At 59.6% G+C, this 26489-nt stretch overlaps 3 protein-coding genes across 9 annotated transcripts; all 3 read right to left on the reverse strand.

Moving 5' to 3' along the window:
- Window positions 1-1086: 1086 nt before the first annotated feature.
- Window positions 1087-3780, reverse strand: LOC128074287 (zinc finger CCCH domain-containing protein 11A-like). Its single transcript, XM_052669991.1, has 7 exons — window positions 3559-3780; window positions 3164-3287; window positions 2623-2685; window positions 2291-2374; window positions 1670-2008; window positions 1266-1342; window positions 1087-1143 (listed from the first exon to the last, which is right to left on the reverse strand). The coding sequence occupies exons 1-7, from the start codon at window positions 3610-3612 to the stop codon at window positions 1087-1089; spliced, it is 798 nt and encodes a 265-aa protein (XP_052525951.1). The 5' UTR covers window positions 3613-3780.
- Window positions 3781-10011: 6231 nt separating this feature from the next.
- Window positions 10012-25569, reverse strand: LOC128074284 (coiled-coil domain-containing protein 81-like). 7 transcript variants are annotated; one of them, XM_052669984.1, is made up of 9 exons: window positions 25472-25569; window positions 13833-14078; window positions 13618-13679; window positions 13050-13203; window positions 12593-12849; window positions 12310-12395; window positions 11677-11810; window positions 11222-11333; window positions 10012-10950 (listed from the first exon to the last, which is right to left on the reverse strand). In XM_052669984.1, the coding sequence occupies exons 1-9, from the start codon at window positions 25482-25484 to the stop codon at window positions 10356-10358; spliced, it is 1659 nt and encodes a 552-aa protein (XP_052525944.1). In that variant the 5' UTR covers window positions 25485-25569; the 3' UTR covers window positions 10012-10355. The 7 variants fall into 7 exon arrangements, with proteins under 7 accessions (XP_052525944.1, XP_052525943.1, XP_052525945.1 ...); XM_052669983.1 differs by having other exon boundaries at window positions 13833-14272; window positions 25472-25567; XM_052669985.1 differs by lacking the exon at window positions 25472-25569 and adding an exon at window positions 16216-16313.
- On the reverse strand, window positions 18715-21513 carry LOC128074285 (zinc finger CCCH domain-containing protein 11A-like). Its single transcript, XM_052669989.1, has 7 exons — window positions 21292-21513; window positions 20897-21020; window positions 20356-20418; window positions 20024-20107; window positions 19403-19741; window positions 18999-19075; window positions 18715-18875 (listed from the first exon to the last, which is right to left on the reverse strand). Exons 1-7 carry the CDS (start codon window positions 21343-21345, stop codon window positions 18819-18821), a joined length of 798 nt encoding a protein of 265 aa, XP_052525949.1. The 5' UTR covers window positions 21346-21513; the 3' UTR covers window positions 18715-18818.
- Window positions 25570-26489: the final 920 nt, after the last annotated feature.

Consider the following 26489-nt stretch of genomic DNA (forward strand, 5'->3'; position numbering starts at 1 on the left):
TTCAAGCACTGCAAGGCCACCATGAGGTCTCCCTGGAGCCTTGTCTTCTCCAAGCTAAACAAGCCCAGCTCCCTCAGCCTTTCCTCACAGCAGAGGTGCTCCAGCCCTCCGATCATCTTAGAGGTGGTGCTGCATATCAGTGTGCATTGCACGTGGGTGTGTGCAGGGTGTTTGCACGTGAAAGTTACTTTTGCGTGTGTGTGTGTGTGTGTGCGCACGGCTGTGTGCAGGGCTGCAGCTCCGCTCGTGCCTTCATGCGTGTTGCCGTGCAAAGGGGTGGGTTTGCACACGGGTGTGTGTGTGCGCCAACACGGGGCTGTGCATCGAGGTCTTTGCACAAGGCTGTGTGGTTTTGCACACGGTTGTGTGCACACGGATGGAGTGTGCACACAGGGCCGTGCGAGGATGTGCTTGTGCGTGTGGATGCACAGCGGTGTGTGCAGGGAAGTCCTTGCACGTGGGTGTGCGGTTCTGCACAGGGCTGTGCACACAGCTCTGCGTGCAAGGGAGCAGCGGAGGTTCCTGGGAACAGGAGATGCCTGGGAGAGGCAGAACTCACACCAGAGTGCCGGAGAGCACAGGGCCGGGAAGCACAGCTCCGCAGCACTGCGCTGTGCACAGCAGCCTGCAGGATGGCACCGACGGAACCAGGACACGGCGTCACACCGGGCGCTGCAAAGGAAAAGCTCCATCGCAGCCCACACAGGGACAGGCAGGCAGGCGCTGGGGAGGGCTGCACGACAGAGGGGCACCTTCTGAGTGCCACGACCTGGAGCGCTGTCTGTGAGCAGAGCAGTGCCGGGATGGCAGCGTGGCGCTCCTAAGTGCAGAGATGCTGCTCTGGACCAACAGCCCAGAGGAAACGCCGTCCTTTTGGGGAACTTGGCTCAGTGTACACTCAGCATAAAGCAAAAAGTACTCAGCGCTGCCCTGGGAAACTCAGCCATCTCTACGGCATCGTTCTCTGAGTTAGCATGCCATGTTTTTATTGACTACAACCAAAGTTGGAGTGCCGAGTTGGGCGGCACTCGGAGCGCTGCCCTGCAACGCCGCGCACTGCAGCGCTGCCTGCTGATGCTCCTCTTCTCAGTCGTGCAGCTGCAGCTTCTGCATCATCTCCACCAGGCTGTTCATGGCGGAGGACTGGAAAGAAACAGAGCGAGTGTAGAAACAGGACAGCGCTTCCTTGGGAAATCTCTTCCATGTCTGACAGACGGAGGCCCTGACAACAACAAGAGCCGCGTCTGTGCTCACCGAGGACTCACCTCTGCACGTGCAGCTGCGGCTCTCAGAGAAGCCTTCTTCAGTTCTGCTCTCCTTTGTTTTTGGCGTTGTCTTCTTGCTATCAGGCAAGACAAAAGAGGAATTTCTTTTGTCAACAGCAGAACTGCAGAAACGTGGGTACCATAAAAGCAGACGGCAGAAAAAAGACAAAGGAAATTGGACGAGGAACCCCCCAGTGAATGACATTTCCAGTGGGACGTGCAGAAGACCACCATGCAGTTAAAGAGACGGGGTTGCACATTCTGGCACCTGGCTGCCTTCAGACTTGGCAGCCTTCAACCCATTTCCCCTCGACACAAAAGGAAAAGGCAAAGCAGACCCTGAGCAAACTCAGCGTGCTGGCAAAGGGCAGCAGCTCAGCACAGCGGTACACAGCCCTGCTCACCTCTGCGCCCGGAGCTCCGCGCTGCGGCAGGCCCAGGCTGCGCTGCTGGAGCCGGCACGCTGCCTCCGCTCTCAGCCCTGGCTCTCTTGTGGGCAGGCAGCTGCGCTGCTGCTGGTGTCCCTTCCTCCAAGGCCTTGCGTTTGCATCCAGCCTGGGCCTTGCAGACGGAGCGGGGGCACGCGGCAGGGGAAGCTCTTCCCCCTGTGCTGGGACCTGCTCTGCCAGGAAGCCCTCCAGCCTGGAGAGGAGCTGGAGCTCTCTCAGGGAGACAAGCTCTCTCGGAACGCCCCTGCTGCACCACCTTCACGTGGAGATGGCCGTTTGGCTCAGCACCGATCTCTGCGAAAAGACAAGAAGCAACGAGATTGAACCAGGGCGCACTGCTGCTTTCAGTCTGCAGAATGGGCCGCGATGCTGGCACATCTCATCTGGAGTGTTCACAGTCACGGAGCTTGGGATCTCAGGTGAACTGTGGGCTCCCATTTCTAATCAGTGCAGGAATGCTCACTGTGGTTGTGACCACAACCAGCACACAGTGACAACAGTCCCAGGAAAGAACAGGCAGAAAGCCTGATTAGAAAGGCAGTGCACCAAGCCCCGATGCCTGCTGGGTGTCTGTACCTCTCTTGGGTGCCACGTCCCATTCTGTGCTCCTGCCCTGCCTTTCCGCATGGCTGCGCTTCAGAGGGAGGCTGGCATCAGCTTCTGAAGAAAGAAAGCAGGAAAGACATGAAGAGCAGCTCCTTGGAGGAAGACTTGGGCACAGTCAGACACAAACTGCTGCTCTTCAAGCGCAGTTTCTTCAATTTCCTTTCCACTGCTACAGCCTTGTGCCACTTGTGCAGTCAGCACAGATCTGCAGCACCCTTTCCTCTCTCCTCCATCACACACAGCCCTGCACGCAGCCCTGCTTAGAGGCAGCACCCACAGCACAGCTCACAGGAGCTCCTTACCTGCGGAGGCTTTCCGCTTCCCCCCGGGCCCAGCACCATCCCACGGACGCGCAGGCTCCGTCCCTGCAACAACAGATCCAGTGTGACTGCACAGACACCAGGAGCAGCGCTGTCCTGTCAACCCACACCCCCCCCAAATCCAAAAGACGCTGTTCTACAGCCAGAGCAGAAACTGATGTTCAAACTGCACTGCTCTCACACAAAGCACTACTGCTCTCCTTCCTGTCAGATGGCAGCAGAGGAACCCCGGACTGCCTGACAGCTCTGCATTCTGCAGAGCAAAGCTGCACCAGCAAACAAAACGCTACCGGGTGCAAACGTCGAGACACGGATCTCTTGTCCCTGGAGGGAATGCGCTCAGCTCTGAGCAGCACCACTTGCACACAGACTTCTGTCTCGCTGCTGCCATCGGCTGTCGCTGTCGGCCTTTCTCACACTTCCACCGTGGTTACTGGACATCCCTACAGCACTGCACCCGCTCAGAAGTCACACTCCACATTCATCCCTCCATCCTTCACGACAGAGGACTGCAGAAACTTACTTTTGCGCGGCAGTGAGGACGGCCCGTCCCCATCGCGTCCCTCTGTGCGCTGCCAGGCGCCGTGGGATCTCTGGCAGCCTGCTGGCTGCTGCTCCCCAACGCGGGGAACCGCGCCGCGCTGCTTCTGAGGAGAGAAAGAAGAAACGTTGGAGGGAACGGGCAGCCAAGGTTTGCAGACAGCTTCCAGGTCGGGCCAGAGGTGGGACGGCAGAGTGCTGACACGTTCTTGATCACTAAGGGAAAATACGGCCTGAGCCGTGCCCACGCCATCAGCAGCGCGCGCAGCATCCAACTGGTTCCTGAGGTCCCAAAGGACCTGCAGGGCTCCCCCTGCTCCAGCCGTTCCCTTCAACATGAGAAAAAGGAAGAGCCAAGCCAAGGAAACCCAGCCGTACCTTTCCTCTCCCAGAGCAGGAAGCGGAACTGCGGTCGTCCCCTGCCTGAGACATGGCCGCTGTCTCTGGGGAAGCTGAAGTTCCGAGGGCTGCGCGCAGGAACTTCTCTGCTCTTGGATCGAGCTGCTTCCCTCTGTCTTTGATTGCCTCGGTCTCTCAAAATCTCCTTTTGGACAGGAACCCTGCAGAAAGGATCCACCAGTGAAACATCAGGAGGAAGAAGCATCTTCCCAGCTTTCTTCTTCGTCTCTCGAGGAGGGCAGCGTCTGGACGTCAGTTGGCTGCCAGAGCTGCCTGCCACCAGGTCCAGTTTGGGTCTGACTGCCACGGCTTGTGCCAGCAAGCGCCCTTCTCCATCTCCTCAACAGCTCTGCACCCAGCCCCCCGTGGGGCAGGGGGCACGAGCTGTGCTCTGAGAAGCTTGTGCTCTCCCTGCTTTTCAATGTGCGACGTGAAGGCGGGGCTCAGCCGTGAATTTCCAGGGGAGGAAGGACAGCTCATCATCCTCACTGAAACGTGGGATGGAAGCTGAACAAGAACCATTTCCCCTGCAAACAGCCGTGCTGAGGGGCACCGCCGGAGCTGGCAACTGCTCCCCAGCCCAGCTTTTCTGCTGAGACACCTCCCGGCACCCAGCCGGCACCAACCCAGCTCACCTGGTCACTGCCCAGCCGGAGCGGTGCCCAGCTGACGCACACGCCGCAGCGCTGCTCCCAGCGGGCTCTCAAGGAAGATCTCTCAAGGAAAGCACAGAGCTCAGTCTAAGTGTGCACCACGCTCACCAGACCACCAGCTCTGCTCCCAGCTGGGCCACAAACGCTCCCAGCCCGGCCACCATTGTGACCTCAGCGAGTGCCTGCATCACCGCTGCGCTTGCATCATAGGCAAAGGAGTGGTCACCCCCCAGATCCAAAGTGTAGGAAACAGGAGACTCACCTATGGGGTGAATGGGGTTCATGGAATGGGGCTTAATTGAAGTAAAGCAACAGAGAAGTGAAGATGACCCTTGTGCAGCCCAGTAAAAACCCAGTATGGCCTTGTAGTGGTCAGCGGGGTCCCAGAGGAACAAGTAGGAGCTGGGAGGAGTGCCCAGCAGTACGGACCAGAAACGTGCAGCATGGCCAAGTGACAACCAGTACGGAGCAGCATGGCCTCAGAGCGGTCAGTGCAGCCCTACAGGAATCAGCCGAAAGCAACAGGAAGGCACAGCTGTGCCCAGGGCCAGTGCCGGCCTCTGCCTCTGGCTTTAGGCCCTATGGGTCCCCATGACACCCTATGGATCCTAACGGGTCACTCAGACACTCTACGGGTCTTTGTGGCACCCTATGGATCCTAAAGGGTCCCTAAGGCACTCGATGGGTCCCCATGGCACCCTATGGATCCTAATGGGTCCCCATGGCACCCTATGGATCCTAATGGCTCCCTAAGGCACTCTGTGTGTCCCCGTGGAACTCTATGCATCCTAACGGGTCCCTAAGGCATCCTATGGGTCCCCATAGCACCCTATGGATTCTAATGGGTCCCTAAGGCACCCTATATGTTTCCATGGCACCCTACGGCTCCTAACATGCCCCTAAAGCACCCTGTGTGTCCTTGTGGCACCCTATGGGTCCCAAAGCCACCCTAAAAATCTAGTGGGTCGCTCAGGCACCCTCGGGGTCCCCCTGGCACCCTATGGATCCTAATGGGTCCCTAAGGCACCCTACAAATCCTAATGAGTCCCTAAGGCACCCTGTGGGTCCCCGTGGCACCCTATGAATCCTAATGGGTTCCCATGTCACTCTATGGATCCTAACAGATCCCTAAAGCACCCTACGGGTCCCCATGGCACCCTCTGGATCCTAATGGCTCCCTAAGGTACCCTGTGTACCCGTGGCACCCTATTGATCCTAATGGGTCCCTAAGGCACCCGATGGGTGCCCATGACACCCTATGGATCCTAATGGGTCCCCTTGGCAGTGTATGGATCTTAATGGATCCCTAAGGCACCCTATGGATCCCTAAGGCACCTAATGGATCCTAATGGGTCCACATAGCACCCTAGGGATCCTGATGTATCCCTAAGGCACACTATGGATCCCTATGGCACCATATGGGTCCTCATGGCTCCCTAAGGTACCCTGTGTACCCGTGGCACCTTATTGATCCTAATGGGTCCGTACGGCACCCGATGGGTGCCCATGACACCCTATGGATCCTAATGGGTCCTTAAGGCACCCGATGGGTGCCTAAGGCACCCGATGGATCCTAATGGGTCCCCGTAGCAGCCTATGGATCCTAATGGGTCCCAAAAGCACCCTAGGGGTCCCCATGCCACCCTATGGATCCTTGTTGGTCCCTAAGGCACACTATGGGTCCCTATGGCACCCAATGGGTCCGAATGTGTCCCGAAGGCCCCTTACGGGTCCCCATGGCACCCTTTGGATCCTAATAGGACCCTAAGGCACTCGATGGATCCCCCTGGCACCCTATGGATCCTAATGGGTCCCCATGGCACCCTACGGATCCAAATGGATCCCTAAGGTACACTATGGGTCCCCATGGCACCTTATGGATCCTAACAGGTCCCTCAGGCACTCTACGGGTCCTTGTGGCACCCTATGAATCCCACTGGGTCCCTAAAGCACACTACGGGTACCCATGGCACCCTACAATTCTAAGGCGTCCCTCAAGCACCCTAGGGATCCCCATGGCACCCTATGGATCCTAATGGGTCCCCCTGGCACCCTATTCATCCTAATGGAACCCCATGGCATTCTATAGATCCTAATGGGTCTCTAAAGCTCCCTATAGGTCCCCATGGCACCCTAAAATGCTAGTGGGTCCCTCAGACACCCTAGGGGTCTTCATTCCCTATGGATCCTAATGGGTCCCAAAGGCACCCTGAGGGTCTCAGCGGCACCCTGTGGGTTCTAATGGGTCTCCACGGCACCCTATGGATCCTAATGGGTCCCCTTGGCAGCCTCTGGACACTAACGGGTCCCAAAAGCACCCTATGGGTCTCCATGGCATCCTATGGATCCTAATGGGTCCTTAAGGCACCCCATGGGTCCCCATGGCACCCTATGGATCCTAATAGGTGCCAACGGCATGCTATGGGTCCTCATGGCACCCTATGAATCCTTATGGGTCCCTAAGGCATCCCATGAATCCCCATGGCACCCTACGGATCCTAGTGGGCCCCTAAGACACCCTATGTATATTAATGGAACCCTAAGGCACCCGATGGGTGCACATGGCACCCTATGGATCTTACTAGGTCCCTAAGGCACCCTATGGATCCCCAAAGCACCCAATGGATCCTAATGAGTCCCCCTGGCACCCTATAGATTCAAACAAGTCCCTAAGGCACCCTACGTGTTCCCATTTCAACTTATGGATCCTAAAGGGTCCCTATGGCACCCTATAGATCTTAATGGGTCCCTCAGGCACTCTACAGGTCCTTGTGGCACCCCATGGATCTTAATGGGACCCTATGGCATCCTAGGGGTCCCCATGGCACCCTATGAATCCTAAAGGGTCCCTGAGGCACTCTGTGGGTCCCTGTGGCAACCTGTGGATCCTAATGGTCTGTAAGGCACGCTATGAGTCCCCCTGGCACCCTATGGATCCTAGTGTGTGCCTAAGGCACCCTATGGGTCCTTATGGCACCACACAGAACCCTAATGGGTCCTTAATACACCGTATGGATCCTAACAGGTCCCTCAGGCACTCTACGGGTCCTTGTGGCACCGTATCGATCCTAAAGGGTCCCTAAAGCACGCTCTGTGACACAATGCCACCCTAAAATTCTAGTGGGTCCCTGAGGCATCCTAGGGGTCCCCATGGCACCCTATGGATCCTAATGGGTCCCTAAGGCACCCTATGGGTCCTCATGGCACCCAATGGATCCTAACGGGTCCCCCTGGCACCCTACAAATCCTAATGAGTCCCTAAGGCACACTGTGAGTCCCCGTGGCACCCTATATATCCTCATGGGTTCCTAAGGCACCCTATGGATTCTAATGGGTCCCCATAGCACCCTGTGGATCCCCGTGAAACCCTATGTTCCCCTGGCACCCTATGGATCCTAATGGCTCCCTAAGGCACCCTACGAGTCCCCATGTCACCCTGCGGATCCCAATGGTCCCTAATGCCGAGCAGAGGGGGACGCTCACCTCCCTGCCCCATTTCCAATGCAGGCCAGGATGCCGTTGGCCCTTTGGCCACCTGGGCACGCCGTCAGCTCCTGTTGAGCCGAGCACCAACCAGCACCACCAGGTCCTTCTCCTCTCCACACTCCTCCAGCCGCTCGTCCCCAGCTCTCTGACTGTCCCCCCCCGGAATCGCTGGGGGCAAATTCGGAGCAGCGTCCCAGACTGAGTCTGGAGCCGTCCCAGCAGGGTCTGGTAGGGTCCAGGCAGTCCTCATGTGGGTCTCAGTCGTGGTGGTCATCCAGAAGAGTCCCAGAGGTGTCCTGGGGTGTACAGAGGGGGCTCGTGTGAGTCTGGGGGGTCTGGCCAGCTTACAGCATCTGCTGTAAGAGGATCACAGCACTTCCATCAGTGGGTTGGACTCTCACCCACAACACACACAAGACACAGAGGAGAGGAAGAGAGGCCAGAGCAAACGGAGTTACTGAGAAGAGAAATAAAAGGAAGAGGAATCATTCCTGAGTTCTGCTGAAGTCAAATTCTTCTTAAGGCAGATTTCTTGTTGCAGCTCGACAGTTTAGGGACACGCAGGAACATTTTCAGGATGTTTCTGTACTGTCTGCTTCCTCCCAGCTGCTCTGAGATACCTCTGTGCCAGTGCCTCACCGCCCTCGGGGGGAAAAACTTCGTCCTCCCTCCCATCTGACCTCAACCTCCCCTGGCTCAGTTTAAGCCGTTCCCCTTGTCCTGTCACCACCAGCCCTCCCTTCTCCCCTCCCTCCCCCCCTCTCTTCACCTCTTCCCTTCCACCCTTCCCCCCCCTCCTCCATCTTCCCCTCGCCGCATCTCCCTGCGGATCTCCCCCCCCAGCCCCACTCCCGGCCGCCATCCCCGGAGCTCCGCCTTGCCCCGCTCGCTCCGGCGCCTCCGCACCCCATCCCCGACGACTCTCCGTTCGCCCCCCGGGGGCTTCGTGCGGCCGCGTTGCCGTGGCGACGGCGCGCCTCCCTCGTTGCGGCGCGGGAAGCCGCCCCCGCGGCGACGGCGCTTGCGCGGCGGCGTCTCCATAGCGACGGCGCCGTCCCCGCCGAGTGACGTCATCGCGCCGCGACGCCAGGAGGCGGCGGAGCAGGAGCGGAGCGGGGCCCCGCGGCGCGGCCCCGGGACTCGGAGCGCCGGCTCGGGGCGGGTTGACTTGGCGTTCGTGCGAGGAGCGAAGCGTACGAAGGATGGCGAACCTGCAGCACTGAGGCGGTGAGGAGCCGGGGGAGAAAGAGATCAGCGTCGGCAAGAGGGGAAAACAGGGAGCACGGTTCTCTCTGCGCTCTGCTGCTTGCAGGGACCCCACAGGGACACACAGAGACGCCATAGGCACCTCATAGAGACACACAGAGGCACATAGGGACCCCATAGGGACACGCAGGGACCCCATAGGGACCCCACAGGGACCAAGAGGGACACACAGGGACCCGATAGGAACACAGAGGGACACAGAGAGACCCCACAGAGACACAAAAGGGACACAGAGAGACTCCATAGGGACCCCATAGGGACACACAGGGGCACATAGGGACCCAACTGAGACACAGAGAGACCCGTTGGAGACTCCATAGAAGCCCCATAGGGACATGCAGGGACCCCATAGTAGCCCTCAAAGCGCTGACCTGGGGAACCCTTAGGAGGCCCGAAGCCCCCTGGCAGCCAGCTGGGCCAGGCCGCTCAGGGCAGCGCAGCCAGGCGAAAGGCGGTGGCCGGCCGGCCCGTGTGTAGCTCTGCTCTTCCGGAGCCCTGCGGGCTGGCCGGGGGACCCTGGCAGGCAAGAGCTGGCTGGCCTGGGTAGCCCAGACAGGCCAGCAGCCACCCGGCCAGGCTAGGTGCTGGCTGCCCGCTCGGGAAGGCAGTGCAAGGCCCAGGCCGCCCTGCCGGAGCAGATCCCGCCTGGCTGCTGTGCCCGAAGCGGCAGCCTGGTTGTCTGCCTATGGGGTCTCTATGGGTGTCTTCCCCTATGGGGGCTCTCTGTGTCCCTGTGGGGTCTCTATATGATTTCTCTGTGTCCCTACTGGGTCCCTATGTGTCCCTTTGATGTCTCTATGTATCCTTATGGGGTCCCTATGGGGTCCCTGTCTGTCCCTATGCTGTCCCTGTGGGGTGTCTCTGTGTCCCTGTTGGGTCTCTGTGTCTCCCTCTTTGTCCCTAGGGGGTCTCTGTGGGGTCCCATGTCTGCCCACAGGCTCTAATGGACGCTCTGATGCCCTCCCGCAATGCTTTCTCCCTCCACCGGTGCAAACGGACGCAGTGATGCCATCGCAGGCAGTGTGGGGATGTTGAAAGGATGTTTATTGATGGTTCTGCCCCTCAACATTTCGCTCCAGGTCTCCTCGGTTGGTCTGCAGAAGGGAAGGCTGCGGGGTGACGGCGTCGCAGCCTTCCATCCCGAAAGGGAGCCTGCGGATGGGAGGGGAGTCAGTTCTGATGGCGTGGCTGATGGTCAGCCAAGGGAAGCGGTGCCGAGTGGAAGATGGGATGTTGGGTCAGATCGCTGTGCGCAGAGCTGCGGGAACAGGATGCCCAGGGAGGGAGGCTGTGGGTGCCCCGTCCCTGGAGGCCGGGTCGGACAGGGCCCTGGGCAGCCCGCTTGTGTTGGAGATGCGCTGCGGCTGGGATTCACGCCTCTGTTCTGCGGCCTCCGCACTGGGCGCACCATGCCTGCCTCAGCATGGCCAGCATGGGGCACCTCCTGCGGGGGGGGGCCTCGCTCTGCGCGGCCTGACTCTCGGGAGCCTCCGTTTCTTCCCGTAGGGGCGGCAGGGATCCAGAGCGGTGGACGGGAGGCTCCTCGGGTAGCCTGGGCTCCGCACGAGGCACTGATGCTGCCGCCTGCTCCAGCGCTTCTTGCGCCGCCCTCTTCTTCTTCACCCTCTGCCTGAGGAGCCACACCGAGTCGCACGCCAGCGGGAGCCTGGATGCTCTGCCGTGCGGCTCTGTGAACGCAGCCCTGGAGGCAGATCTTCGGGAGCCTCCTTGGAACGCTGCTATCCTCAAGGTGATCTGAGAGGGCGAGTGCTTGGCCGCCGGCAGGATTCGCACCGCACCCGCACGATGGGCTTTTCCTTCTCCCAGTTCCTCGGGGAATCTCACGTGTTTGCCTCCCGGTGCTCGGCGCAGATCTTGCTGGCTCCACGTTCCTGCCTCCCCCTGCGGCTGGCAGCTCACCGGCTGCTCCTGGGCTTCGGGCAGCGGCTGGATCGGCGGCAGCAGACTGGAAGGACAGAGCGGGAGGGGGCCGCGTGAGTGGCCGATGGCTTCGGGCCGCACGCCGGCAGCCTGAGCCGGGAGCCTGGGCCGCAACATAGCCCTGCCCACAGGCTGCTCGCCGGCTGCCCCGTGGCTCCTGAAACGCGCAGAGGGGCGGCCCTGTGAGCCGGGGGGTCCCGGTCCTCATCCCCACCAACAGGGACCCTTTGGGCTGGGGAATGGGCTCTCATCGGGTCGCCCCCGTGTGCACGGCAGGCTGGAGCCTCCAACCTCACCTGGCCTTGGAGCTCTCCTTCAGCAGCAAGCTCCTGATCCGCCGGAGCTGTCCTCCATCCATGCTGTCTAAGCTCAGCCGCTTGATGAAGGTCGGCCGGGCAGCAAATCTCACTGCAATGGGGAAGGGGAGGCGTCGGCTTTGGGAAAGAGGAGCCGGGGGGCGACGACTAGGTGGCGGGGTGACTTTGGGGGCCGGATCCTTCGGTCGGGGGAGGGCAGGGCCTGAGATCAGCCCGGACCAAGCCGGGGCCAGGGGCACGGCACAGCCAGCGCCTTTGTTTGGGAGAGGCCGGCAGTCGCTGATGGGAAGGGGCCGGGGGCCGATGGCTTTGGGGCCGTGCTGAGCTGGCGGGAAGCTGTGCCGCCATCAGACCCCTGGGCTGATGGTCAGCGGGGCATTTCCCAGCTCCGCTTGGCTGCCCGTGCCGCGGGAAGGAGCCGGCGGCTGCTTTACCTTTCTTGCCCTGGTCGAGAGGTGCAAGAGGTGGCAAAGCGTCGTCTTGCTTTGTTTTCTCCCGACCAGAGAGGCTCGCTGAGGCCTTGCGGCGCATTGTGGGCGGTGCTTTGGGCACCAACTCCATGTGAAACCTGCGCGAGAGGAGAAGACAGGGAGTGGTGTGACGCAGCGCTCCAGCGCTCCTTGCTGCTCTCTGGCCGTCTGCTCTCAGGCACGTTGTCACGCTGCGTGCAGGACGCTGCTTTCTAAAGCCTCGAGCAGGGTCCGTCGGGACGGGGGCAGGGGAAATAGCTTCCAAGGGCAGGAGGGAAGGTTTGGGTCAGACGTAAGGAAGGAGCGCTGGACAGAAGGGCGGCGAGGCACCGCAGCATCTTGCCCAGAGAGCTGGCGGACGCCCGGACGGGCAGTCGAGGCCTGCTGGACCAGGCTCAGAGCAACCTCCTCTGGGGTCCCTATTCCCCGCAGGGGGGTGGGCGAGGTGCCTTTCGGGGTTCCGTCCAGCCCAGCTCAGTCTGCGATCCCACGACACACGCTCACGGGCAGGACAGGCACGGACACGAGGAACAAGCGCTGCGCAACGAGAGCCGAGCGGCCGCACCAGGCAGCAGCCACAGCCACCAACGCACTCACATGGGAAAGACGATGAGGCAGCCGGAGAGCGCCAGGGAGGCCAACGGTGCTGCCGGGGACACCACCGCGTCCAGCAGCCAGGGGGCCTGCGGGGGAGAAACGGGGAGGAGGTGGGACGTCCTGGTCACGGCTGAGGCGCCGGGGACGCGGGGAGCCCGAGGCAGGGAGAGCCGGCAGCAGCTCGGCACTCACACGGCCCGAGCGGCCGGCAGCTCCTGGTGGGCCGCGTGCGGGCACCGCGAGGTCACGGCTCTGCCTGGGCCGCGCAGAAATGGCGGCTCACCTTGAGAGCAGCTCTGCTGAGCTCCTCTTTCCCAGACAGCTGCTCCAGGAAGCCGTAGTAGAATCTCATATGGAACGTCAGCCCGTCTATGAGCAGCACGCCGACGTCCTTCAGCACGACGGCTACGTTCTGCCCGTCCCGCAGGCAGCCGGAGAGCAGGGACACGGTGCTCTGGATGCCGGTCCTCAGGCTCTGCCAGCTCACGGCGGCACCTGCGGCCGCCTTGCTGTATATCAGCGGTTCCAACTTCCTGTGCACTGAAAGATGCGAGGGACAGAATTGACGGCAGGGTTGGTTTCCCACAGGCGCTTCCCTAGAAGAGCTGCTGGCGGAGCTCAGCCGGAACAGCCCCGCGTTCGGACAGGCTCCTCAGAGGGGGAGCTTTGCTGGTGGGCACAGAGGCAGCGGCCCTCGGCCCCGTCCACGCAGCCGGAAGCAGCGGAATCCCCCCTCCTACCTGGCAGGGACTCCCTGCGGGCCTTGAGGTGGTGCGTGGCCATGAGGTTGGCGGCCAGGTGGAACACGGGCCACCGCAGAGTCACGGTCCCGTCCTCGGTCCAGACGTCTTTGGAGACGGTGTCAAAGGAGCCGAAGGTGGGAATCCAGACCCCCTGTGGGCGGAAGAGAAAGGCAGGGCAGAAGGGTTACGGGCCGGCCGGCGGGAAGAGCCGCAGGGGCTCCGACGCAGGGACAGAGCTCAGGAGCCTCTGCCGCCACTCAGAGGCACGAGCCGGGGCGTCGGGAATGGCTTTGGGAAGGGCCGCATGGCGCTCTCCTGCCCCTTGCCCTCCCAGATGCGGCACAGCAGGCGGGGCGGAAGCGGCTTCGCGGGATCCAGAGGCTTCCAGAGAGTGGCATCGGCCCCGAGATCCGACAGCGCCCGGCACGAGGGATCGTGCGTCTGCAGGGAGCCCGTAGGACGCCCAGGAGAGAAGTGCGGCGGGAGTCTCCCGCTGCGTATGCAGGGAAAGCCTCAGAGGAAGCCCAGGCCGGACGGGGAGAGGAGGAACTGCCGGCCGACGCACCTTGTGTGCCACGAGCTGCTCCCGGACGTAGGCGGCCACCGCGTCCCAGACGGCGACTCGCTCTGCAGGGCAGAGGAAAAGCAGGTCACGCTCCGATCTGCCGCTGCCCGGCGCCCCTCCGGCTGCCAGGCGGGAGCGAGGCGGCAGAGCGACGCGCCGTCTCAGCACCAAGGGCGGCTGCAGCCCCGCTCCGAGCTGGCCGCGGCCCCGCACACCTTTGCTGTCCGTGTCCATGGGTCCGGAGGCGCGCCCCGCTGCGGGGCCGGCCTCACTCCTCCTGTTCCGCCTCGTGCCGGCGGCTCGCTCCTCGTTCGCGCCAGCCATGCTGGAGCTCCTCCTGCGGATGCGTCTGCTCTCGGCCAGATGCTCCTTCAGGATGTGGGACCCGCCGCCGCGCTCCGCCTTTATACCCCCCTGGGCGCCCGTGTCACAAACGTCGTCGCGGCGACGCCATGACGGCGCTTGTGAGGCCCATTGTGATGCATTGTGAGGCGGTGGCTGCTGCCCGGCCCGGCTGGGAGTGCCGGCCCCCCTCTGCCTGCTCTCCCTTCGTTCCTCTGCTCTCCATGCCATCGGCATCCTCAGCAGCCCTGTGCTCCAGACCCCTCACCACTTTCGTTGCCCTTCTCTGCACATTGGGGCCTCAACGTCTTTCCTGCAGTGAGGGGCCCAAAACTGAACACAGCGTTCGAGGTGTGGCCTGTATGTGGTCCCCATGGCACCCTATGGATACTTATGGCACCCAAGGGTGGACTAGGGAGCCTCGTAGGTCTCCATGGCACCCTATAAATCCTAATGCATCCCTAAGGCACCCTACAGGTCCCCATAGCACTCTATGGATCCTAATGGGTCCCCCTGGTTCCCTAAGGATCCTAATGGGTCCCTAAGGCACCCTACAGGTCCCCATGGCACCCTATAGATCCTAATGGGTCTCTAAAGCACCCTATGGGTTTCCCCGGCACCCTATGGATCCTAATGGTTCTCTAAAACACACAATGGGTTCCCATGGCACTCTATGGATCCTAACAGATTCCCCTGGCACCATGGCACCATATTGATCCTAACCGGTTCCCCTGGAACCCTATGAATCCTAGTGGGTCCCTAAGACACCCTATGGGTCCCCCTAGCACCCTACGGATCCTAATGGGTCTCTAAGGCACCCAATGAGTCACCATGGTACCATATTGATCCTAAACGGTTCCCCTGGCACCCTATGGGTCCTAATGGGTCCCTAAGGCACCGTACGTTCCCCATAGCACCCTATGGATCCTAATGGTTCATGAGGCACCCTCAGGATCCTATGTGTCCCTATGGCACCCTATGAATCCTAAGGGGGCCCTAAGGCACCCTATGGATCCTAATGGGTCCCTAAAGCACCCTAAGGGTTTCCCTGGCACCCTATGAATCCAAATGGGTCCCTAAGGTACCCTACAGTTCCTTGTTGCACCCTATAAATCCTAACAGGTCCCAAAGGCACCCTCGGGGTCCTGAGGCACCTTACGGATCCTAATGGTCCCTAAGGCATCCTGTGGGTCCCAGTGGGTCCCTAAGGCACCCTATGGATCCCTATGGGTCCCTAAAGCAACCTACGGATCCTAATGTGCTAATGGGGACTCTATGGAACCTAATGGGTACCTAATGTTCTAAGGCACTCAATGGTTCCCCATGGCACCATATTGATCCTAACAGGTTCCCCTGGCACCATAAGGATTCTAATAGGTCCCTTAGGCATCCAATGTGTCCCAATGGGTCCCTAAGGCACCCTAAGTGTCCTAATGGGTCCCTAAGTCACCCTACAAGTCCTCACAGCACCCTATGGATCCTAATGGTCCATAACGCACCCTGAAGATCCTTACAGGACCCTATGGCACCCTATAAATCCTTATGGGTCTCTAAGGCACCCTAGGGGTCCTGAGACACCCTATGTATCCTAATGGGTCCCTAAGTCACCCTATGGATCCTAATGTGTCCCCATGTCACCCTCTGGATCATAATAGTTCCCTAAGGCACCATACAGTTGCCCATGGCACCATATTGGTCCTAACAGGTTACCCTGGCACACTATGGACCCTAATGTGTCCCTAAGGCACCCTAAGGGTCCTAATGGGTCCCTAAGGCACCCTACAGGTCCCCATGGCACCCTATGGATCCCTATGGGTCACTAAGGCACCCTAACGGTCACCATGGCACCTTGTGGATCCTAATCAATCCCCATGGCACCGTATGGGTCCCCGTGGCACCCTATGGATCTTAATGGGTCCCTAAGGAACCCTGTGGAACCCCATGGCACCCTGTGGATCCTAATGGGTCCCTAAGGCACCCTAAGGGTCCTAATGGGTCCCTAAGGCACCCTACAGGTCTTCATGGCACCCTATGGATCCTTATGGGTCACTAAAGCACCCTAAGGGTCACCATGGCACCCTGTGGATTCTAATCCATCCCCATGGCACCCTATGGAGCCCTATGGGTCACTAAGGCACCCTACAGGTCCCCATGGCACCCTGTGGATACCTATGGGTCACTAAGGCACCGTATGGGTCCCCATGTCACCCTGCGGATCCCAATGGTCCCTAATGCCGAGCAGAGGAGGACGCTCACCTCCCTGCCCCATTTCCAATGCAGGCCAGGATGCCGTTGGCCCTTTGGCCACCTGGGCACGCCGTCAGCTCCTGTTGAGCCGAGCACCAACCAGCACCACCAGGTCCTTCTCCTCTCCACACTCCTCCAGCCGCTTGTCCCCAGCTCTCTGACTGTCCCCCCTCGGAATCGCTGGGGGCAAATTCGGAGCAGCGTCCCAGACTGAGTCTGGAGCCGTCCCAGGAGGGTCTGGTAGGGTCCAGGCAGTCCTCATGTGGGTCTCAGTCGTGGTGGAGTCATCCAGAAGGGTCCCAGAGGTGTCCTGGGGAGTCCAGGGGGGGCTCGTGTGAGTCTGGGGGGTCTGGCCAGCTTACAGCATCTGCTGTAAGAGGATCACAGCACTTCCATCAGTGGGTTGGACTCTCACCCACAACACACACAAGACACAGAGGAGAGGAAGAGAGGCCAGAGCAAACGGAGTTACTGAGAAGAGAAATAAAAGGAAGAGGAATCATTCCTGTGTTCTGCTGAAGTCAAATTCTTCTTAAGGCAGATTTCTTGTTGCAGCTCGACAGTTTAGGGACACGCAGGAACATTTTCAGGACGTTTCTGTACTGTCTGCTTCCTCCCAGCTGCTCTGAGATACCCAACAGGCGTCAAGGGGGGATCAGTCCTTAAAGGCACTCGGAAAATCCCACTGTTGGTGTCCACATGGATGAGTTGACCTTTGTGAAGCAGCAGAGAGACTTGCGATGGTCAGGAAGGAGGCCTTCGTGCCTCCTGACAGCAAACCTCTGCTGCCAAAGCTCCCTGTGGCCAAGCACGCCGTGCCATAAGGCACCCAGCTCTCTCACCTGGCTGGGTCTGTAAAGCACAGCATCGTAGAACGGTTTGGGTTGGAGGGGACCCCCGAGATCATCGAGTTCCAAGCCCCTGCAGAAGGGGCTCTCTGCTTTCCATGCTAGACCGTTGCTCTGCATCCACAGTCTCTCTGGGCAGCTGTTCCAGCCCCTCTCCATCTCTCGGTGCAGAACTTCCCCCTGACGTCCAACCTCCATCTCCCCTCCCTCCACTCCAAACCGTTTCCCCTCGTCCTGCTGCCATCTCCCCTTCCCCAGACTTCCCTCCCCTCCTGTCTGCAGGCTCCCTTGAGCTGCTGCACGCTGCAGTGAGCTCACCCCGCAGCCTTCTTTCCTCCAGGCTGAACAAGCCCACGTCCCTCAGCCTGCCTTTGCAGCCCCCTGACCAGCTGCAAAGCCCCGCACCGCTCACCTGCTTCCAACCCCCTGCTGCGTGCAGGTCGCCAACCAGCAGCCCAGGCTGCCCAGAGCCACATCCAGCCTGGCCTCCACTGCCTGCAGGGCTGGGGCACCCACAGCCTCCTTGGGCAGCCTGTGCCAGTGCCTCACCGCCCTCGGGGGGAAAATCTTGCTCCTAATATCTAACCTAAATCTCCTGTCTCACTTTAAAACCATTCCCCCTTGTCCTGTCACCATCCACCCTCACACACAGCCGTTCCCCCTCCTGTTTATACACTTCCTTCAAGCACTGCAAGGCCACCATGAGGTCTCCCTGGAGCCTTGTCTTCTCCAAGCTAAACAAGCCCAGCTCCCTCAGCCTTTCCTCACAGCAGAGGTGCTCCAGCCCTCCGATCATCTTAGAGGTGGTGCTGCATATGAGTGTGCATTGCACGTGGGTGTGTGCAGGGTGTTTGCACGTGAATGTTACTTTTGCGTGTGTGTGTGTGTGTGCGCACGGCTGTGTGCAGGGCTGCAGCTCCGCTCGTGCCTTCATGCGTGTTGCCGTGCAAAGGGGTGGGTTTGCACACGGGTGTGTGTGTGTGCCAACACGGGGCTGTGCATCGAGGTCTTTGCACAAGGCTGTGTGGTTTTGCACACGGTTGTGTGCACACGGATGGAGTGTGCACACAGGGCCGTGCGAGGATGTGCTTGTGCGTGTGGATGCACAGCAGTGTGTGCAGGGAAGTCCTTGCACGTGGGTGTGCGGTTCTGCACAGGGCTGTGCACACAGCTCTGCGTGCAAGGGAGCAGCGGAGGTTCCTGGGAACAGGAGATGCCTGGGAGAGGCAGAACTCACACCAGAGTGCCGGAGAGCACAGGGCCGGGAAGCACAGCTCCGCAGCACTGCGCTGTGCACAGCAGCCTGCAGGATGGCACCGACGGAACCAGGACACGGCGTCACACCGGGCGCTGCAAAGGAAAAGCTCCATCGCAGCCCACACAGGGACAGGCAGGCAGGCGCTGGGGAGGGCTGCACGACAGAGGGGCACCTTCTGAGTGCCACGACCTGGAGCGCTGTCTGTGAGCAGAGCAGTGCCGGGATGGCAGCGTGGCGCTCCTAAGTGCAGAGATGCTGCTCTGGACCAACAGCCCAGAGGAAACGCCGTCCTTTTGGGGAACTTGGCTCAGTGTACACTCAGCATAAAGCAAAAAGTACTCAGCGCTGCCCTGGGAAACTCAGCCATCTCTACGGCATCGTTCTCTGAGTTAGCATGCCATGTTTTTATTGACTACAACCAAAGTTGGAGTGCCGAGTTGGGCGGCACTCGGAGCGCTGCCCTGCAACGCCGCGCACTGCAGCGCTGCCTGCTGATGCTCCTCCTCTCAGTCGTGCAGCTGCAGCTTCTGCATCATCTCCACCAGGCTGTTCATGGCGGAGGACTGGAAAGAAACAGAGCGAGTGTAGAAACAGGACAGTGCTTCCCTTGGGAAATCTCTTCCATGTCTGACAGACGGAGGCCCTGACAACAACAAGAGCCGCATCTGTGCTCACCGAGGACTCACCTCTGCACGTGCAGCTGCGGCTCTCAGAGAAGCCTTCTTCAGTTCTGCTCTCCTTTGTTTTTGGCGTTGTCTTCTTGCTATCAGGCAAGACAAAAGAGGAATTTCTTTTGTCAACAGCAGAACTGCAGAAACGTGGGTACCATAAAAGCAGACGGCAGAAAAAAGACAAAGGAAATTGGACGAGGAACCCCCCAGTGAATGACATTTCCAGTGGGACGTGCAGAAGACCACCATGCAGTTAAAGAGACGGGGTTGCACATTCTGGCACCTGGCTGCCTTCAGACTTGGCAGCCTTCAACCCATTTCCCCTCGACACAAAAGGAAAAGGCAAAGCAGACCCTGAGCAAACTCAGCGTGCTGGCAAAGGGCAGCAGCTCAGCACAGCGGTACACAGCCCTGCTCACCTCTGCGCCCGGAGCTCCGCGCTGCGGCAGGCCCAGGCTGCGCTGCTGGAGCCGGCACGCTGCCTCCGCTCTCAGCCCTGGCTCTCTTGTGGGCAGGCAGCTGCGCTGCTGCTGGTGTCCCTTCCTCCAAGGCCTTGCGTTTGCATCCAGCCTGGGCCTTGCAGACGGAGCGGGGGCACGCGGCAGGGGAAGCTCTTCCCCCTGTGCTGGGACCTGCTCTGCCAGGAAGCCCTCCAGCCTGGAGAGGAGCTGGAGCTCTCTCAGGGAGACAAGCTCTCTCGGAACGCCCCTGCTGCACCACCTTCACGTGGAGATGGCCGTTTGGCTCAGCACCGATCTCTGCGAAAAGACAAGAAGCAACGAGATTGAACCAGGGCGCACTGCTGCTTTCAGTCTGCAGAATGGGCCGCGATGCTGGCACATCTCATCTGGAGTGTTCACAGTCACGGAGCTTGGGATCTCAGGTGAACTGTGGGCTCCCATTTCTAATCAGTGCAGGAATGCTCACTGTGGTTGTGACCACAACCAGCACACAGTGACAACAGTCCCAGGAAAGAACAGGCAGAAAGCCTGATTAGAAAGGCAGTGCACCAAGCCCCGATGCCTGCTGGGTGTCTGTACCTCTCTTGGGTGCCACGTCCCATTCTGTGCTCCTGCCCTGCCTTTCCGCATGGCTGCGCTTCAGAGGGAGGCTGGCATCAGCTTCTGAAGAAAGAAAGCAGGAAAGACATGAAGAGCAGCTCCTTGGAGGAAGACTTGGGCACAGTCAGACACAAACTGCTGCTCTTCAAGCGCAGTTTCTTCAATTTCCTTTCCACTGCTACAGCCTTGTGCCACTTGTGCAGTCAGCACAGATCTGCAGCACCCTTTCCTCTCTCCTCCATCACACACAGCCCTGCACGCAGCCCTGCTTAGAGGCAGCACCCACAGCACAGCTCACAGGAGCTCCTTACCTGCGGAGGCTTTCCGCTTCCCCCCGGGCCCAGCACCATCCCACGGACGCGCAGGCTCCGTCCCTGCAACAACAGATCCAGTGTGACTGCACAGACACCAGGAGCAGCGCTGTCCTGTCAGCCCACACCCCCCCCAAATCCAAAAGACGCTGTTCTACAGCCAGAGCAGAAACTGATGTTCAAACTGCACTGCGCTCACACAAAGCACTACTGCTCTCCTTCCTGTCAGATGGCAGCAGAGGAACCCCGGACTGCCTGACAGCTCTGCATTCTGCAGAGCAAAGCTGCACCAGCAAACAAAACGCTACCGGGTGCAAACGTCGAGACACGGATCTCTTGTCCCTGGAGGGAATGCGCTCAGCTCTGAGCAGCACCACTTGCACACAGACTTCTGTCTCGCTGCTGCCATCGGCTGTCGCTGTCGGCCTTTCTCACACTTCCACCGTGGTTACTGGACATCCCTACAGCACTGCACCCGCTCAGAAGTCACACTCCACATTCATCCCTCCATCCTTCACGACAGAGGACTGCAGAAACTTACTTTTGCGCGGCAGTGAGGACGGCCCGTCCCCATCGCGTCCCTCTGTGCGCTGCCAGGCGCCGTGGGATCTCTGGCAGCCTGCTGGCTGCTGCTCCCCAACGCGGGGAACCGCGCCGCGCTGCTTCTGAGGAGAGAAAGAAGAAACGTTGGAGGGAACGGGCAGCCAAGGTTTGCAGACAGCTTCCAGGTCGGGCCAGAGGTGGGACGGCAGAGTGCTGACACGTTCTTGATCACTAAGGGAAAATACGGCCTGAGCCGTGCCCACGCCATCAGCAGCGCGCGCAGCATCCAACTGGTTCCTGAGGTCCCAAAGGACCTGCAGGGCTCCCCCTGCTCCAGCCGTTCCCTTCAACATGAGAAAAAGGAAGAGCCAAGCCAAGGAAACCCAGCCGTACCTTTCCTCTCCCAGAGCAGGAAGCGGAACTGCGGTCGTCCCCTGCCTGAGACATGGCCGCTGTCTCTGGGGAAGCTGAAGTTCCGAGGGCTGCGCGCAGGAACTTCTCTGCTCTTGGATCGAGCTGCTTCCCTCTGTCTTTGATTGCCTCGGTCTCTCAAAATCTCCTTTTGGACAGGAACCCTGCAGAAAGGATCCACCAGTGAAACATCAGGAGGAAGAAGCATCTTCCCAGCTTTCTTCTTCGTCTCTCGAGGAGGGCAGCGTCTGGACGTCAGTTGGCTGCCAGAGCTGCCTGCCACCAGGTCCAGTTTGGGTCTGACTGCCACGGCTTGTGCCAGCAAGCGCCCTTCTCCATCTCCTCAACAGCTCTGCACCCAGCCCCCCGTGGGGCAGGGGGCACGAGCTGTGCTCTGAGAAGCTTGTGCTCTCCCTGCTTTTCAATGTGCGACGTGAAGGCGGGGCTCAGCCGTGAATTTCCAGGGGAGGAAGGACAGCTCATCATCCTCACTGAAACGTGGGATGGAAGCTGAACAAGAACCATTTCCCCTGCAAACAGCCGTGCTGAGGGGCACCGCCGGAGCTGGCAACTGCTCCCCAGCCCAGCTTTTCTGCTGAGACACCTCCCGGCACCCAGCCGGCACCAACCCAGCTCACCTGGTCACTGCCCAGCCGGAGCGGTGCCCAGCTGACGCACACGCCGCAGCGCTGCTCCCAGCGGGCTCTCAAGGAAGATCTCTCAAGGAAAGCACAGAGCTCAGTCTAAGTGTGCACCACGCTCACCAGACCACCAGCTCTGCTCCCAGCTGGGCCACAAACGCTCCCAGCCCGGCCACCATTGTGACCTCAGCGAGTGCCTGCATCACCGCTGCGCTTGCATCATAGGCAAAGGAGTGGTCACCTCCCAGATCCAAAGTGTAGGAAACAGGAGACTCACCTATGGGGTGAATGGGGTTCATGGAATGGGGCTTAATTGAAGTAAAGCAACAGAGAAGTGAAGATGACCCTTGTGCAGCCCAGTAAAAACCCAGTATGGCCTTGTAGTGGTCAGCGGGGTCCCAGAGGAACAAGTAGGAGCTGGGAGGAGTGCCCAGCAGTACGGACCAGAAACGTGCAGCATGGCCAAGTGACAACCAGTACGGAGCAGCATGGCCTCAGAGCGGTCAGTGCAGCCCTACAGGAATCAGCCGAAAGCAACAGGAAGGCACAGCTGTGCCTCTGCCTCTGGCTTTAGGCCCTATGGGTCCCCATGACACCCTATGGATCCTAACGGGTCCCTCAGACACTCTACGGGTCTTTGTGGCACCCTATGGATCCTAAAGGGTCCCTAAGGCACTCAATGGGTCCCCATGGCACCCTATGGATCCTAATGGGTCCCCATGGCACCCTATGGATCCTAATGGCTCCCTAAGGCACTCTGTGTGTCCCCGTGGAACTCTATGCATCCTAACGGGTCCCTAAGGCATCCTATGGGTCCCCATAGCACCCTATGGATTCTAATGGGTCCCTAAGGCACCCTATATGTTTCCATGGCACCCTACGGCTCCTAACATGCCCCTAAAGCACCCTGTGTGTCCTTGTGGCACCCTATGGGTCCCAAAGCCACCCTAAAAATCTAGTGGGTCGCTCAGGCACCCTCGGGGTCCCCATGGCACCCTATGGATCGTAACGGGTGCCTAAGGCACCCTATGGGTCCCCCTGGCACCCTATGGATCCTAATGGGTCCCTAAGGCACCCTACAAATCCTAATGAGTCCCTAAGGCACCCTGTGGGTCCCCGTGGCACCCTATGAATCCTAATGGGTTCCCATGTCACTCTATGGATCCTAACAGATCCCTAAAGCACCCTACGGGTCCCCATGGCACCCTCTGGATCCTAATGGCTCCCTAAGGTACCCTGTGTACCCGTGGCACCCTATTGATCCTAATGGGTCCCTAAGGCACCCGATGGGTGCCCATGACACCCTATGGATCCTAATGGGTCCCCTTGGCAGTGTATGGATCTTAATGGATCCCTAAGGCACCCTATGGATCCCTAAGGCACCTAATGGATCCTAATGGGTCCACATAGCACCCTAGGGATCCTGATGTATCCCTAAGGCACACTATGGATCCCTATGGCACCGTATGGGTCCTCATGGCTCCCTAAGGTACCCTGTGTACCCGTGGCACCTTATTGATCCTAATGGGTCCGTACGGCACCCGATGGGTGCCCATGACACCCTATGGATCCTAATGGGTCCTTAAGGCACCCGATGGGTGCCTAAGGCACCCGATGGATCCTAATGGGTCCCCGTAGCAGCCTATGGATCCTAATGGGTCCCAAAAGCACCCTAGGGGTCCCCATGCCACCCTATGGATCCTTGTTGGTCCCTAAGGCACACTATGGGTCCCTATGGCACCCAATGGGTCCGAATGTGTCCCGAAGGCCCCTTACGGGTCCCCATGGCACCCTTTGGATCCTAATAGGACCCTAAGGCACTCGATGGATCCCCCTGGCACCCTATGGATCCTAATGGGTCCCCATGGCACCCTACGGATCCAAATGGATCCCTAAGGTACACTATGGGTCCCCATGGCACCTTATGGATCCTAACAGGTCCCTCAGGCACTCTACGGGTCCTTGTGGCACCCTATGAATCCCACTGGGTCCCTAAAGCACACTACGGGTACCCATGGCACCCTACAATTCTAAGGCGTCCCTCAAGCACCCTAGGGATCCCCATGGCACCCTATGGATCCTAATGGGTCCCCCTGGCACCCTATTCATCCTAATGGAACCCCATGGCATTCTATAGATCCTAATGGGTCTCTAAAGCTCCCTATAGGTCCCCATGGCACCCTAAAATGCTAGTGGGTCCCTCAGACACCCTAGGGGTCTTCATTCCCTATGGATCCTAATGGGTCCCAAAGGCACCCTGAGGGTCTCAGTGGCACCCTGTGGGTTCTAATGGGTCTCCACGGCACCCTATGGATCCTAATGGGTCCCCTTGGCAGCCTATGGACACTAACGGGTCCCAAAAGCACCCTATGGGTCTCCATGGCATCCTATGGATCCTAATGGGTCCTTAAGGCACCCCATGGGTCCCCATGGCACCCTATGGATCCTAATGGGTGCCAACGGCACGCTATGGGTCCTCATGGCACCCTATGAATCCTTATGGGTTCCTAAGGCATCCCATGAATCCCCATGGCACCCTACGGATCCTAGTGGGCCCCTAAGACACCCTATGTATATTAATGGAACCCTAAGGCACCCGATGGGTGCACATGGCACCCTATGGATCTTACTAGGTCCCTAAGGCACCCTATGGATCCCCAAAGCACCCAATGGATCCTAATGAGTCCCCCTGGCACCCTATAGATCCAAACAAGTCTCTAAGGCACCCTACGTGTTCCCATTTCAACTTATGGATCCTAACGGGTCCCTATGGCACCCTATAGATCTTAATGGGTCCCTCAGGCACTCTACATGTCCTTGTGGCACCCCATGGATCTTAATGGGACCCTATGGAATCCTAGGGGTCCCCATGGCACCCTATGAATCCTAAAGGGTCCCTAAGGCACTCTGTGGCAACCTGTGGATCCTAATGGTCTGTAAGGCACGCTATGAGTCCCCCTGGCACCCTATGGATCCTAGTGTGTGCCTAAGGCACCCTATGGGTCCTTATGGCACCACACAGAACCCTAATGGGTCCTTAATACACCGTATGGATCCTAACAGGTCCCTCAGGCACTCTACGGGTCCTTGTGGCACCGTATCGATCCTAAAGGGTCCCTAAAGCACGCTATGTGACACAATGCCACCCTAAAATTCTAGTGGGTCCCTGAGGCATCCTAGGGGTCCCCATGGCACCCTATGGATCCTAATGGGTCCCTAAGGCACCCTATGGGTCCTCATGGCACCCAATGGATCCTAACGGGTCCCCCTGGCACCCTACAAATCCTAATGAGTCCCTAAGGCACATTGTGAGTTCCCGTGGCACCCTATATATCCTCATGGGTTCTTAAGGCACCCTATGGATTCTAATGGGTCCCCATAGCACCCTGTGGATCCCCGTGGAACCCTATGTTCCCCTGGCACCCTATGGATCCTAATGGCTCCCTAAGGCACCCTACGAGTCCCCATGTCACCCTGCGGATCCCAATGGTCCCTAATGCCGAGCAGAGGGGGACGCTCACCTCCCTGCCCCATTTCCAATGCAGGCCAGGATGCCGTTGGCCCTTTGGCCACCTGGGCACGCCGTCAGCTCCTGTTGAGCCGAGCACCAACCAGCACCACCAGGTCCTTCTCCTCTCCACACTCCTCCAGCCGCTCGTCCCCAGCTCTCTGACTGCCTCCCCCGGAATCGCTGGGGGCAAATTCGGAGCAGCGTCCCAGACTGAGTCTGGAGCCGTCCCAGGAGGGTCTGGTAGGGTCCAGGCAGTCCTCATGTGGGTCTCAGTCGTGGTGGTCATCCAGAAGAGTCCCAGAGGTGTCCTGGGGTGTACAGAGGGGGCTCGTGTGAGTCTGGGGGGTCTGGCCAGCTTACAGCATCTGCTGTAAGAGGATCACAGCACTTCCATCAGTGGGTTGGACTCTCACCCACAACACACACAAGACACAGAGGAGAGGAAGAGAGGCCAGAGCAAACGGAGTTACTGAGAAGAGAAATAAAAGGAAGAGGAATCATTCCTGAGTTCTGCTGAAGTCAAATTCTTCTTAAGGCAGATTTCTTGTTGCAGCTCGACAGTTTAGGGACACGCAGGAACATTTTCAGGACGTTTCTGTACTGTCTGCTTCCTCCCAGCTGCTCTGAGATACCTCTGTGCCAGTGCCTCACCGCCCTCGGGGGGAAAAACTTCGTCCTCCCTCCCATCTGACTTCAACCTCCCCTGGCTCAGTTTAAGCCGTTCCCCTTGTCCTGTCACCACCAGCCCTCCCTTCTCCCCTCCCTCCCCCCCTCTCTTCACCTCTTCCCTTCCACCCTTCCCCCCCCTCCTCCATCTTCCCCTCGCCGCATCTCCCTGCGGATCTCCCCCCCCAGCCCCACTCCCGGCCGCCATCCCCGGAGCTCCGCCTTGCCCCGCTCGCTCCGGCGCCTCCGCACCCCATCCCTGACGGCTCTCCGTCCGCCCCCCGGGGGCTTCGTGCGGCCGCGTTGCCGTGGCGACGGCGCGCCTCCCTCGTTGCGGCGCGGGAAGCCGCCCCCGCGGCGAC

Source organism: Tympanuchus pallidicinctus, unplaced genomic scaffold (genome assembly GCF_026119805.1).
Source record: "Tympanuchus pallidicinctus isolate F22 unplaced genomic scaffold, pur_lepc_1.0 scaffold89, whole genome shotgun sequence".
NCBI classification, from domain to species: domain Eukaryota; kingdom Metazoa; phylum Chordata; class Aves; order Galliformes; family Phasianidae; genus Tympanuchus; species Tympanuchus pallidicinctus.